The 16,253-nt window shown below is 38.1% G+C and overlaps 1 protein-coding gene across 3 annotated transcripts in view; it reads right to left on the bottom strand.

Moving 5' to 3' along the window:
• The window catches only part of Nyap2 (neuronal tyrosine-phosphorylated phosphoinositide-3-kinase adaptor 2), a 280,606-nt gene that overhangs the window by 60,947 nt on the left and 203,406 nt on the right, over window positions 1-16,253 (bottom strand). For 2 of the 3 annotated variants that reach the window (XM_036172982.1, XM_036172984.1), the window contains one exon: window positions 6,009-6,112. In XM_036172982.1, coding sequence (XP_036028875.1) covers window positions 6,009-6,112 — 104 coding nt within the window. Of the gene's footprint in view, window positions 1-5,165; window positions 6,113-16,253 lie in introns of those variants that run through there. The other variant, XM_036172983.1, reaches the window with a different exon arrangement.

The raw sequence follows: 16,253 nt of genomic DNA, 5'->3' as shown, positions 1-16,253 counted from the left end.
CTCACATACATAGGCATGTACACTTATGCACACCCATACCAGCACATGCACATTTATGCACACTCATAGACCATGCACACACTCTGAAAGCTCACATCGACTTGGAGGAGCACTTAGGCATCCTCTCAACATGGTCAGCAGTTTCTGTTAACACTAGTCTATACTTCACAAGAGAATGTTGTGAACAATATGTGACACCTGACTCTCTTTTGTTGTCAAGTGACTTATGTGTCAGCAGGCTTGGAGATCACTGGGGATGGTTGCCATCCTTATAATCAGCAGCTTGTAAAACTAAGATCTAAAACTACAGGACTCTGAATATTGCCCAACAAAATGGGATTTGAATCATATCTCTGACTCTGGAAAGGAGGCATGGCATTTGAACCAACAGGAAGTTTATTAGTGGGTAACTATCAAAAAATCTTACATGATTTTTCTCTAGCCAATGGCTTTCTGATCTTAAGTACATCATGATCCCTCTTCAGAAGAGTCAGTTTAAAAGGGTCTATCGGCTACTTGGACAGTAAAATACCCCCAAAGAAAACATGCATGTTCTAGAGACTTTAGGGGCTATATAAAGACAGCTGTAGTGGTTTGAATGCAATAGCTCCCAGAATCTCAGGCATTTGAATGTTCAGTCCCCAGTTAGTGGCACTGTTTGTGGAGGCTTAGTAGGCATTGCCCTGCTGACAGAAGTATGACACAGGAAATAGACTTTAAGAAGTCAACCTCACATCATTCCTAGTTCATTCTCTCTTCTTCTTGCTTGTAGTTCAATTTGTGAGCACTCAGCATCCTCATCTAACTGGCTACTGGTTGCCATGCTTCCTTGCCAAAATGGACTTTTATCCCTCTTAGAACCATAAGCCCAAATCAGCCCTTCTTTCTATAAATTGCCTTAATTATGGTATTTTATCACTACAATAGAAGAGTAACTAATACACCAGCCTAAAATATAAACAGAAGCAATGGTCACTTTGGCCATGATTTACATCATACACATTCATCCCTTTCTTCTACCACAAATCCTATCCCTTACACTTTGCTCTTTGTGTCTCTTCTGAATTCTTCCAGTGGAGAACACAGGAGTGGGAAACCAAGGGGAATTGAGAGTCATTTCCCCCAAAAAAGAGTCACATTGACAATCTCATTTAACTCTTGGGGATTCTAAATCATAGGCAGGACCCTACTTGGTTGAGGCCTTGGTGAAATTCAGTCTCTCCTAAGCAGTCTTCACGTAATAATGATGAACACTAATGGCAAGAGTAAGAAGAACTGAATTTGTAATAAGCAATTGAGCAAATGAGAATGTGAAGAACACCTGAGAAAGGAAGTATAAAGAAGGCAGCTGTGGGTAGGGCCTGGCTTTACACCTTGGCAGCATATAACTAGTCTCAGAAGTTGAACTGACAGAGACACTCTATCTTCAGCTTCCCTACTAATAGAAATACCATGTCTGCTTAATGGGCATAAGAGTACAAAGTACTGATATTTTACGATATGCATATGCTATACAGAAGTCTGAGAACAGTGGCAATTGCAGGAAGAACACAAATGTTGCTTTAGATACCTGCTTCATTCAGAGTGGTGCTTCAGCCTGAGGGGTAATGCTCATTTGCAGCCCAGAATAGAGGGAGACAGCTAAAGATATCAAGTGTTTCTACAGAGAGGCATGCACTGTGTGACTGTATTTATTATTCAAATACACCAGTGGTTCTCAACCTGTGGGTCACAGTCCCTTGAAGAGTATCACATGTCAAATATTTACATTATGATTCATAACAGTAGCAAAATGATAGTTATGAAGTAGCAATGAAGTAATTTTACAGTTGGGGTCATCACAACATAAGGAACTGAATTAGATAATTACAGCATTAGGAAAACTGAGAGCCAGTAGAATAAAGTGCAGTGGGGCTGTGAGCTAGTATTAATGTACAAACATTTCCTCATACTCCACTGGTCACCTAAGTTGGAGATAAACTTACCCACCAGATAGAAAAAACTTCTTTTTAGGAAAGACTCATAGGCTACTCATTTCAAAGACATTGGTGGCAGAAAAATATTCAAAAAGATATTCTTTCATTGAATTAAGTTTTTTCCCCTGCATTTAATTCTATCTGTGGAAGAAGAGTAACCTTTTTTCTTGAGACTCAGTTTGAATAAAGAATGAATGGAAGATATCATGAATCCCCATGAAATCAGCTTCATCTATTCATAAGGATGCACAACACTCTGGGGCACTGGATGTGACTCTATTTTTCCCCTCCCAAAAGATGTATTTAAAAACAAGACAGTAAGTCTCTAATACAACCCCCCTTTGAAGTGCAGGTTGTAGTATGCCTTTCAGTTGCTAGGGGGAGCCTTGCATCCACTAATTGCTCCAAGCCATAAGAGCAGGCCTGTTGAAGCCCCATTCATTTCAGATTTTATGTGTATTCTACAATGTGCATGATGGTTTTTAATGGGAACAAGGTATTTGAAACAGTGGAGGGGTAAATCTTGAGGCCAATTCTGACCTTAGCAAAAATGTGCCCCATGTTTCTGCATCGTTTGTCCTAACCACAAGGGATGATAGTATCCTATATAGCTGTAGTATTTCCATTGTATTCGGCTATCATTTAATTCAAATAGGACAATAAATAATACTATATGACAGGTGAACTGAAATTATACCTGTGGTTAACTTTCACATACTTTGCAACCAAACCACAGCTAAGTACAGGCCAAGACAAAGTCACTACTGTCCAGTAAAGTCTGAGTGTCTAATTTCTCACTGTTCTATTACTGTGGCTGGTAATACTGGAGCTAAGCAAGCAATCCATCAGCATCCACCTTCTTTGTAGTACCACTGGTTACAAGTACTCCTCTTAGAATTTTCCAGCAAGTAGGAAAATTAGATTATTGGGAGAGTTAAATTATATAAAGGAAGAAGAGAAAGAATTAATATTTTTCTAGCAGTTATTATCTACCTAGGTTTTTTTCATATATATATATATATATATGTGTGTGTGTGTGTGTGTGTGTGTATGTATATGCATATACATACACACACACACACACACACACACACATATATATATATATATAATCTCATTGATTCTCAACAATACTACTAATCAACTAATACTTTCAGTACTTTACAGATAAGAAAACAGGCTCAGAAAAAAATGTGTGACATATTTGAGTGTTTCATATTTAGCATAGGCTCTGGAATCCCATAAGCAAACTAAAGAAAACATATAAAGAAAACCGTCTGGAAGGGCTGTGTCAACAACCTCGTCCTAGCACTCTCTGTTGCCATGTGGGGTAGTAAGAGCACCCATCTGATGGTGCACAATACAGGAATGATTTGCACATGTCTGTGTGAGTCCTGTACACCAGAAGCAGACATGACAGTGAAGGGCACAGGATTGTTACTGTGCAAGTTTCAACACAGATCCTCCTGTAATTTCTGTGCCTTTCACACAGTAAAAAAAAAAGAAAAAGAAAAAGAAAAAAAGAAAGAAAGAAAAAGAAAAAAATCTTCGGTTACTTTATAATTTTTCCTGGTTACTTCTATTGATAGCTTTAACTTCTGACAATAAAGATATAAAGGACACATCCAGACACAGAGGACTGCAGGGCCAGCTGGCAGACACTCCAGAGTCCTTTGACCTAATTGCCACCCCAAGAGTTGAAGTCTTCTTAGGTGAAGTTCTGAATCACTCTGCTGCATATCTGGAAGGGATAGACGGCAGACTCTTGGGGACCAGCACCTGTTTGTTGTTTTATTCATCTCAGTAATGGATTTCCTGAGATGCGGGTTATAAGAGTGCTGGACACAAAAAGTGGTCTCTAAATAATTTTTACTTAAAGCATTCAAATGTAGTGACCATGCAATTTTTAAATTGTAAATATCCTACAACACAGTCGTTTATAAAATGTAATCAGAATCCCTGCCATTTGAGTTCCTTGCAGGAATGTAGAAATTAAATAATTCCAACATTTCAAGATCCAGCTGCCATTTAAAGGTAATCTTTCCTTTATTTAACTCTGACATTAATTAAACAGAATAGAGAGCTCTGCAGAAAACTAAAGCCTCACATTTTTCTAAATCAATCAGACAGAACTATTGAGAGCACATATAAGATAATGGGGATTTTCCTACATGCATTGTGTTCATGCAACTTCATCATAATGTATAATGATCTTTGTGACTCTTCTCCATGCCCCCTATTTCTGCTTTTCTGTATTTAGAAATTCATGCTGGGATAACTTCAAGGTATACCAACATGAATGACAGATACTGTAGGCCAAATCTCCTGCATGGCCCAGAGGAATTCCTGCTGTGGAGAAGCTTGGGGTCCAGTAGGAGGTCAGCTTTGGCTGCTGAAATACCTACTCTCTTTTGGTTATTCTTCTGGTTCCATAAGCACACAATCAGACAAGTAACCATACACCACACATAACCAGACAATCGGGCTACAGAGAGTTACCTAATGTATTAAAAGAGACTAATCTACATATCACAGTCTTTAATAGTTTTTCAATGTTTAGGAGACAGTAGAGAAGTAGTCCTTTCTGTCACTGTGACTCAGAGGCAAGTGTCCCCTCCCCACATATCTTACAATCCTTAGAGTAGTTAAAATGGCTACATTTAATTACAAAGGCCTTTAGTGGTTTAAATTAAGACACAAGAAATCCTAAATGATACTTGAGATGCACCTGAGAGAGACAAGTGTTTGTAGATATTCATATATTCATAAATTAAATACTGTGCATAGTTTAGTCAGACAAAAATACTCAGAGGCACAAAATGCAATTACTCTGCTTAGTTATGATTTTAAAAGATACTGACATTTAACATATTTGATGGATGTGCAATTTGATGATCAGTGCTGGACAGTTTTCTAGAAGATCTTGTTAGTTTTATAATGTCTTGTTTCGCCAGAGTACCATGAATGTAAATACAATGGCTAGGAAGCAGAACTAAGACTCCAACATGGTGTTGTCCTGCTTAATACCCATAATACCACACAGCAAAAATAACCAAAGCTAAGGTATTGGTTGAGTTACAAAACAATATTTATATGTAGTGATTGTCCTTGTTCTAAACTCCCATTCACAGTCATTCACCCAAATGAACATCAGAACGACATATTATACTATAAAGGAATAAATGGTATTTTAGCTTATGCCTTTATTTCTTATCTCTTTTCTCCAAGTGATAATGAAGATCTCATTTGCCATGCAAAGACACTTACATTCCCTTTTCTGAGAACATTTCTAATATGGCTGGTTTAAGATAGAAATGCCATTTATTTGAAAGGTTGTCCTATTAATCTACAGCTGTTGGTAAATATTTAGGTTATTTGGTTGGCTAATTTGTCTCTATGGGCTAAGAATGAAGAAAGACTAGTTGCCACATTCAATCCAAAAGACTCAATAGTTATATGAATATTTATAAGAACATCAATATTGACATTGTATTACAATCATGCTTGAAGCTAAATAAAAATCTGAGTAAATTACCACAAATATTACAGTATAGTAGGATAGGAGTTAAAATATATGTACAGATTCATTGACAACATCTGTGCAAGTATTATGGACAAAACATTTAAAAAGAAATTTACACAAGAAGTAGATAAATTTATCAAATGTTGATAAATTTTCAAAGACAGTATAAAAGTACACAGAACATGGAAAAGAGAACGAATTTTTTTAAGTAGCCACTATGGCCATACATATAGTGCACATTTACTACATTTATAATTCAGAATGATGAAAATCAGAGACAAAACGATTCAGTAACAAACAGCAAAGAAAGTTTCACCAATCACAAAAGAAGAAAGACATTCTCTTGGGGATGAAAGCACAGATGCTGAACCCTTCCCCTCCCCATACACACAGAGAGAAATCAAAGCAAATGCAAACATTGTCTACAGCAACACAGGACAGACAGGTGGGAAGCATTTGGTATGTTGCATCACAGGAAGTCAATCACGATTGGCTAACGATGATGGTACCTGGCTCTGTGGTAGGTCACTGGCTTGTCTGAGAGGAGCAACTGAAGGAGGAGGAACTCCTGATGTGGATGCAGACCGGCCTAGTTTGCAGCTTGCTTTAGGTTCTGTGAACAAGCAAGAGAGAAAACATTAGCTAGGCAAAATTCGAATTGGTGGGGTGGAGCTCTGCCTCCACTCCCATTTTGCTGCATGTGGGTATGTACAGAATACTTCTGGTGTTGGCTAATAATTATCCTGGGGATAAACATTTCATAACTGCTTGTTCTTAGAGGCACTTTATTCACAGATGAGTTCCTGGGGAGTAGAGACAGAATCCCTCCAAGCACGGGTCTTATTTCCCTGCACAATTCACTACAATTACTTTTCATGGTAGAAAAACACCCCATTCAGGAGTAAAACAAGGGACCATGTTTTTGTTCATTTTCAGTTTTAGTTTCTAGAACTCCATGGCTCCAAAATGTTTTATCCACCCTCTCCAAGTAACTCCTTTTCTCCCTCTTTATTTTCCCTCCCTTTATTTTCTTCCTCCCTCCCTTCTTCCTGTTCCTCCTCTTTCCTCAATCCCCTTTCCTTCTTCTCTCTCCTTCCTTCCTTTCTCCCTCCTTCCCTACTTTCTTATTTCTATGACTATGTTTATCATGCTTTCCATATGACATTTTTTCAACTTCTCTACATTTTCTGTCTATAGGCTGACTGATAGATTCATTGTGTGTGTGTGTGTGTGTGTGTGTGTGTGTGTGTGTGTGTGTGTGTATGTTTGGAGCACGCACATGGATGGCCTGGCATGTATATGAGTGGAAGACAGAGAACACCTTATAGGAATGTCTTACCAGTTGTCACGTTTGCCAGCAATTGTCTTTCCCTCTGAGAAATTTCACAGGCCCTCCATTTATTTTGAATTTTATAATTATCTTCTAAAACATTTGCAATCTTTTGGGTATTCATTTTATACCTATCATGTGAAATGAACTTGACTGAGCACAATGACCACAATCCTTCTCTTGGCCTGAGAGGGTTCTCATTCTCTCTGCAGAAATGCAGACCCTACATAGCAATCAGACATTTGAGTCATAATAACAGTTGTGATGAGTCTCCTGAATACCTAGGATATGCACAACACCAAACACGTTGCACAGGCTGTGTGGTGAAGACACTGAGTATCCATATTCCACGAAACTTCATACTTTTTCAAAGGAGGTAGATGCTGTGTCTATACTCATTTGGTGGAAGTTTGGAGAAGAGAAGCACAACAACACACTGCTATTTATTGGGTTTATGCCTTCTTGTGGGAGCCTGGGAAAGAGAGGACCTAAAGATGCTGCCCAATAGGTGCCATAGGCTAGTGTGAGCAGGACTCTGGAGCTATGGAAGCTTCTCAGAAATGCAAAGTGTATTTATTCCACTCACTATATTGCTTATACAAGTAAATAGCATTAAATTAAATATGCTATTTCTTAGGATATAGGTTCTAAAGAGTGGAGCTAATAAGGAATAAAAAATGTAGAATGGTGTTATGGGAATTTGCTCTGCCAATGACCTCGGGGTATCTGATAGAGGCATGGTTTTCTCTGGGTATGTGACTGCTTAAAAATGTGGAGTGGGTTCTCTCTCTCTCTCTCTCTCTCTCTCTCTCTCTCTCTCTGTCTCTCTCTCTCTCGGTGGTCAGAGACAAGACATCTGTTTCCATTCACCCCTGCAGCGGAATGGAGGACAATGATGGCTGTTTACTTTGTTCTGTATCTGTGAGTGTATTTCTCCCCATTTTATATCTTAATAAACCCTTGATAACTTTTAACAGACTCGTGGATTTGCTTAACAGGATAGCAATGACTTGCAAAGTTCAGAGAAAAATACTGGTACCTTGGTTTCCTTTGCTGTGATAGAATACTCTGATGAAAGCAATTTAAGAGAGAATAAAATTTCCTTTGGCTCACAGGTCAATAGAGATGGAGGAGAGGCCACTGTCTAAAAGGATTGAGGTGGCTCATCACATAATTTTCACAGTAAAGAAGGAGAGAGTGATGGACACCTGTACTCAGCTCACTTTCTTCTCTCTGGACTGCATGGTATACCATCCCAGGCACTGGTCCTACCCACGGCAAATGGATCTTCCCACCTCAATTATCCCAATGAAGAGAATCACCCACAAATATGCCCAGCATTTGTCCCCTGGGTGAATCTAGATCTCATTAAGTTGAAAATTGGAAATAGACATCATACCTGCACAATTTATATTCCTAGTGGACACTGGCTTTTATTACTCCTAGACACACAGATGCCCATACATGTACTGTACACACGCATTTGCACACAGGTATATAGTGACCCTTACCTCTATTTCCCTTATATGTGGAGTGAAAATGACTATATTCCTCTTTTCTCTTTCCATCTAAGGCCTACACACCCTCTTCTTTCTCCATCCTGCCCTGATTGCTCTCTCTGTCCTTCTATTCTGCACAGGGCAGTACTTCCCACCTTCTGATGTTTTCTTCTTGTGTCACATACAGGATCTGAAGCTCTGTTCTCTCCATGTCCTCTTGCTTGGCCCTGGCCTTAGTGCCTTCTGCACACCAGGCCTTTCTCATGCCTCAAGAAGAGACCAGTTTTCTAATGTCTTACACCAAAGTCCAGCTCCTGTCCAGCCCTAGTTTCCCAGTGCATAACGAATTATTGCTTCCATTTTCTTGAAAAATCATGAACATTTTCAGCTCCTTGCTTTCCCCCCTGCCCTTTCTGTACATGCACAGTCCTGTTAGAACTTTGGTTTTTATTTTGCAATGTCCCCTGCTTGTCTCATTAATACCTCTGTGCTGTGGATATCGTTCAGTGTAAATAAAATGCTGATTGGCCAGTAGCCAGGCAGGAAGTATAGGCAGGACAAGCAGAGAAGAGAATGCTGGGAACAGGAAGGCTGAGGCGGGGATACCAGCCACCATGACAAGACAGATGTAAAGTTCAGGTAAGCCACAAGCCACGTGGCAAAGTATAGATTAATAAAAATGGGCTAAATATGAGAGTAAGAGCTAGACAATGGCAGGTCTGAACTAATGGCCAAGCAGTTTAAATAAAATAAAGCATCTGTGTGTTCATTTTATAAGTGGGCTACCAGTGGACTGGGGCTTAGTGGGACCTGGAGAAAAGCTCTCCAGCTACACCTCTGAGATCTCCTCACTGGTTTCCATAATATCTATGCTCAAAACTCCCTTGGAGTCCATGTCAGATGGAATTTCATAGATTGCCATTGACTTACCTGACCATTTACATATTTTCAGTGTTCTCAAATGAAATGTCACAAAAAGAAAAATTATTTCATAAATCCTCTGCAATATGATATCATTTGGTAATTTCTACTGTATTGTCTGTTCCTCTCTGATCTCCAGAAAACAGACAAATCTCTCTCTGTTCATGGATGCACAGTGATCTGCCTCTATTCTTCCCCTCTAGTTGTTCCCATGCATGAGCTGTCCATCAAATCAGGGCTCACTGTTTGCTGAGACTGTAAACCATCCTTTGATTTTTCTTCCTTTCCCATCTCCCAAAATTGCTTAGTATGTGTTCAATGCTTATGACTTTTGAACATTTTTAGTTGGAAGGGATCATAAAGCAGATGTTCAATTATTATGTATTTTTCTATCACAGAAAATACTCAAACTCACCAACATGAGATCAGTACATCTTCTAAAACCAATCAAATAACACAGAATATGTTGTAATATCTGGATTTGAGGCCTAGATCCACTCCACATTAAGGCAATAATTCTCCTTCAAGGGGCTATGACCTTCTAGGACTTGTATCAGAAGACTTTAGCTTTTGTGTGTGTGATTGGAATTGAAGCTATTTGAGTGAGTATATTATATATTATATGAGAACATAAAGTGTTGCTGTCACTTACAATCTAACCTCATTTACCAGGAAGCAGAAATCCTTGGGGAATTACTTATGGAATTAGTTCTTATCACATGAAATAGCAGGTAAAGCTTCCATTAGAGTCCAGGTCAATAATGTCTCTATAAGAAACCACTGTGTCCCTATAGCCCATTACTGGGTTAGCATATCTGATGAGAAAGTTCAATATTTTTTTTCTTATGATAAGATCTTGCATGCTATTTGTTTACATTAAGGTTCCTTTCAAGTTTATGTTGATAATATTTTCTGATAAAAAGTGACTGTCTGGCATACTCCAAGGCCTTTTATACTGTCTCGTATAACTAAGGATTAATTTCCACTATTGAGGTTTTCAGTCCATCCCTGACTTAATTGGCATCTTCTAAATATAGTCATGGATCTCTCTAACATGCAGAGTAAATATCAATACTGTCCAAACAAATGCCAGGTATCATTATGAATGGAGAAGCCTAGCTTTACCCCTGGAAGTCATTCCAGATTATGCTAGGGTTAGTCAGCCCATTTATGCATGTAACCCATCTTCTACTCATTGCACATAGCAATTTAAACTACTTGCGAGAAACCCTATGGGCCAACTCTGGAGTCAGGTCACCCAACAGGCAAATGTTTGATACTAGTTCACATTATGTGGGTTAGATTCTACCTGCTGATTTAGACTGAGATTATTACCATAAATCATTCTGTATGCATGTATACAGGTAGATACACACATGTATGTGAAGTAACACTCATACTTTTTTAATGGTATGAATTTTTTCCCTCATTTTGGCTCAAATTGTGGCCTATAACTCAAATGTACTTGGAGTTTATTGTGGTGTTTATGAGAATATAGATGCCACAAATGCTTATAGACACAGAGATTTCTAGGAAAAAAGAAATTATACAAAAACCACCCTGAAAAACCCAGAAAAAAATTTTAGTTGTAATTGACTCTCTTAGAGATTATTTAAGCTTATACCATCAAAATTAAATTGTCCAGGTCTCTGATCTTTTAAATCAAAGGATTCTCTCAGCCTTAAACAATAGATACCTAAGCTTTCTTTCCAATTTGAGTATAACATTTAGGTTTTGGGGGCTATAAAAAATAATGAACCTATGCCTGGGAAGAAATGTAAGGTAGAACTGTCCTGCTTCAAGAATATTCATTCCATTAAGGGGTTAATGTGAGCTAGAGGACAGCTATTCCTTTTATAACCAAGGAAAAAGAGCCTTTCCTTTGAGAACTCTACAAATAATGATCCACAAGAGAGGCAGATGCTGCTTGTGATACTTAAAGATCAGGTATGATGAGGAAAAGAACAAGACTAATAGAGGAGATCCAGAAACAGATAGAGAAGCTGGGGACTTTAAGAGAGGAAGAAAAGGAAGGAAGACAGAGAGAGAGGCAGGAAGTTACAGGTCATAATCACAAGGTGTTTCCAGATCAATGTTAACCCATGTTTCCCCATTCAGTTGAGTACTCAGTGAATTAAATAACTTGCTAGTTCTTATAAATTTTTATGTTTCAAAAAACAAACAAACAAATCAGCAACCATTTCTCGTCTTCCTATACAAGGGGAAGTGGATTTCTGTCCCTGAGCATTGATGCAGGAGACACTCCAATAGGAGGCAGCTGTTTTGTTGTGGATTGGTGGTCCCTGCTATCAGAAAGACAAATGACTACCTTCATGACCTTAAGAGATAAGTGCATTTTCTCCAAAGAGAATGAATGGGTGAATAAATAATAAGAGATTTCACTTTCATCTAGCATCAAAGAAGAAAAATCAGTCAAATGTGGTAACCCACCCATCTTTTCTCCATTTTGATGTTCCTTTCAGCAGAGCATTTACTAACAGAGACATGTCCTGGTTTCCAAGTCAATTCTGATGCTCAAAGTTGCCAATCAATGGCTCAGAACTGCACGAGCTCCCCCAGTTCATCAAATTATGTTTACTACAGACTTTTATTTCTGATGAAGATATTTTTGAAAATAATTATATAAGTCATTTGAGAAAAATAGGCTTCTTTTTTTAATAAATATTTTTTTCTTTATTATTATGTGTTTTAAATTTTATACATCAGCCATGGGTTCCCCTGTCCTCCCCCCTCCCGCCCCCACCCCCACCTTCCCCCAACCCCTCCCCTCCATTCCCATGTCCTCCAGGATCAAGGCACCCCTGGGGATTCATTTAAACCTGGTAGATTCAGTACAGGCAGGTCCTGTCACCTCCTTCCAGACTGAGCAAAGTGTCGCTGTGTAAGCCCAAGGTTTCAAACAGCCAGCTCATGCACTAAGGACAGATCCTGGTCCCACAGACTGGATGCCTCCCAAACAGATCAAGCTATTCAATGGTCTCACTTATCCAGAGGGCCTGATCCAGCTGGGGGCTCCACAGCCTTTGGTTCATAATTCATGTGCTTCCATTCGTTTGTTTATTTGACCCCAATGACAGAATTGGATGAGATCTACATGAACAACCTGGATGACAGTGGGAGTAATGAAGGGCAAGATTTGAGGGAAAGAAGGCTTAGGGGATCAGGAGATCCCAGCTGGATCAAGAACAGAAAGGGAGAATGAGGAATAACAGACCATGATAAATGAAGACCACATGAGAAAAGGAATAGGCAGAGTGCTCAAGAGGTCCCCAGAAATCCACAATCATATATCCTCTGTAGTCTGCTGGCAATGGTCGAGGGAGGGCCTGATCTGACCTAGTCTGGTGATCAGATGGTCAAACACCCTAACAGTCATCTTGGAACTCTCATCCAATAACTGATGGAAGTGGACGCAGAGATCCTCAGCCAGGCCCCAAGGTGGAGTCCAGGGGTCCAACTGTTGAGAAAGAGGAGGGTCTGCAAGAGCATGAATTGTTGAATCCAAGATTGAAAAATAGGCTTCTTAATAATAATGAGAACTTATGACATGCTCCAAAGACATTTAAAACTTTTGTTACCTAGCATAACAAAAGTATTAAGATGACCTCAAGCTATGAACTAAATCTAATTTTCACACACACACACACACACACACACACACACACACACACACGCATGCACACACACACTTACTAATGAGTTTTCATAGTTTGTTTTTAATTATTGAATTTCAATTAATCCTATTAACATGTAATTGGCTACTAGGCTGGTCCTGAACTCATGAACCTCTTTCTTCACCATCCTCAATTTGAGATTTAAAAATGTGTACAACCAACATAGCATCATACTCAAAAACTCTTAAAGAAATAGACAGTCTACTCTAGAAAACCTTTTCAAGCATAAAGGCATCTTTTAGTCGGTAAATTTACCAACTTCACCCCATGTTACTTGGTGTTTATATTTTTGTTATTGTTAACACAGCAGGGTCTTGTGTGTGTGTGTGTGTGTGTGTGTGTGTGTGTGTTTATGTGTGTGTATGTGTCCATCCATCCATGTTCATATGAGTATATAGGAGTGTGTAGGTTCATGTGCACATATGTGCACACATGTGGAGGTCAAGGGACAACCTTACTTGTTCCTTAAGTGCCTTCCACTTTATTTATTTATTTATTTATTTATTTATTTATTTATTTATTTATTTATTTATTTATTTTTGAGATACAGTCCCCAACTGGCCTGGAGCTCCACCCCCAAGTTCTGGGATTACAGGTGAACACCACCACACCAGTTTTTACTTTACATGGGTTCTGGGGCTCAAACTCAGGTCCTGATGTTTATGTGACAGCCATTTTCATCACTGAACTACCTTCCAAATGCACCTTTTTTTTTTCTTAGATGGTTTTGTGGATCTCTGAGCAGGTGATAGGCCTGAGTGTTATGGCTATGGCATTGAAGGGAAGACAAATCTGAAATTGCTGTCATCATTTTTGTGACTATGGAGAGACAGGATAAAAAGTCATCAAGATGTAAAAAGATATCACGGAAGAAGATATTGTCTCTCTCTAGATTTCCAAGGAATTTTCCTCTAAATGAACAAGAGAGATATATGCAGCTTTAAATGACTCCCAGTATCCTGAACCAGCTAGCTGCAGAATCCTGTGAAGGGTCAAATAACTGTCACTCTACTACAGTATGATAATTGTCAAGGGTCTCAGAGACCTGATAAAAACCTATATTCTAAAGAATAGTGAAGTGATTTTTGTGATCTGTGAATGTATGTAGAGAATACTAAGGGCTATTGTATGTAAGAGAAAGAGAATCACACATATATCTTGGTGGAAATGTTCACTACATTTCTTTTCCTATCTGAGGATTCAAGGTCCCTAGTCTCCCGTATTCTGCTTTTGAGAGAATATAAATCATACCATTTCCTGTATGGTGATGTTCAAGATGCTGTAGCTTCTTACAGGGTGGCATAATGGAATGTATCATAAACATGTTTTCCTATGTCATTTCTAAAACACCCTAGGTATTTACATCTCTTCAAATGAATGTAAAATGTGCTTTCACATGAAAAAGATTTATGTGTCTTAAATTCGTAAGTATATATGTACAAAACAAGACATTTTATCTATTGAATAAATATTATATTTAATCTTTTTTAAAAATACTGTATAAGACAAATCTACCAGTTGAAACATAAAACTCAAATGCATATGATGAAATGAACCAGAATTGAATATATATTACCATGTAGGTAGGAATGTCACTTTGTGTTATGAAATTTAAAGTATAGTAAGTTTATGAAAAATCACTTCCATTTCATCTCCTAGATTTTAGAAAAAAATACTTTTATGCTATATGAAATACAGTATATTCTGCTTCACAATAACAAAATAGAAGAAAGTAGTAGGTTTAAATATTTCATATCATTTAACTTGTTGATGTTAAAACTACTATTTCCTTCTGAAGAATTAAAATTAAAATTGGCCATAATACTGATGACACTTTCTTTTTATTAGAGTGGATTTCGCAGTGGGTTAATGAGCAAACATGAGAGTTTGAGCAGTTATAAATTTCATGCTTTATTAGAGACATATAAAGGGAACCATCATGTTATATTTCCTAGTCTCTAGGCTGCCACCTTAATGACTGTTACAGAAAGCAACAGAGGTACATGTGGCTGACTGAAGTCCATTTGCAGAAGTTTCATTCAACCTGATCCTTTTTCATGGTTGCTCTTGTTTACTCTAGAGCAGAAGTTCCAGGGACCCAATTTCCTTTAGGTATCAGATAATGAGGTCAAAACTTTTTTAATGAAAATATTAAGAATCTTAATTCACTGTGTTGAGAAATTCATTGAAATGCCAGAAGTAATGCATAAACTCTGCTCTTTTTTAAGCCCAGCATAGCAGAGGTACCAAACTGTGCCTATACTGCTTTGTTCCCTACCCCACAGGCTTGGGAAGAGACAAACATTTCCTTAAGAATGAATGCAAGGATTCTACTGGCTCAAAGAAGAGAGCTGACAGTATCTGTTCACAACAGTAAGCAAAAAAACAAATTTTCAGACAAAAAAAACAAATTTTGAATACTTGTATCTATGTCACCATGAGCTTGAGAACATCCAACATTTGAAAGCTTTTCTTATGAGATCAGTGTAGGTATTAATGGATGTTTTATATTGATTTTATAATGGAATGTCTCAGCATATGGCAGATCAGCACTTAGGGCAGTCTTGGTGAACTGATATTTTCTAGTCACGTGAGGTTATAAATCACAGTAAGTGAAAGTTGTACTTTGCAGGTCAAGAGAAAATGATGGATTTTAACTGGACAAAAGAATGGTAAGTTTATTAATATGCAAAAATGGTGACTAATTTTTAAGATACTACTGTTCATTGAGCTTCAGAAGGACACTAAAGAGGAGTATGTGCAATTATGTCAAAAGGCCATTTAAATATTCTTCCCCCATTAACTATCTATCTATGGCTGGATTTCCTTCATCTGCTTAATCCTAGCATGATAATGACTGGTCTCTGATAGGAATTCATTGAGTATTCATGAAACAAATGATTTTAAACCATATTTTAAAGGAGGTGAGTATAAGATGAATTATTTTATAATTCACATTTATAAAATTGAATTTTCTCCATTTCTTAAAAGTTTCCCATGATCCCTGAAAAAAAAGGTGCTAAAGTGCACTGTTCAGTCTTTAAATTAAAGGATAGAGATATTGGGAGAGGATGAAAGAGCTAGAGCATCCAGAGCAGGGTGAAAGGAAGGGATGGGAGGGAAGGAGGGACTTGAAGTTTGTAGTTCCTGTCTTGAACAGTAGATGGCAGTGAAAACATTAAGCTTCCTGAAGTAGTCTCAATGCCTAACATAAATCAGACCAAACCTTCTGTTATGGTAATGGCCTTTATATTTTTTCAGAGAAACAGTAAGGGTGTTCTTTGTGAGTAGTGTTGCTGCAGTGGACCT

Source organism: Onychomys torridus, chromosome 23 (assembly GCF_903995425.1).
Source record: "Onychomys torridus chromosome 23, mOncTor1.1, whole genome shotgun sequence".
In the NCBI taxonomy this organism is placed as follows: Eukaryota; Metazoa; Chordata; class Mammalia; order Rodentia; family Cricetidae; genus Onychomys; species Onychomys torridus.
Note: the sequence above shows the minus strand (reverse complement) of the source record. Positions and strands in the feature narration are given on the sequence as shown.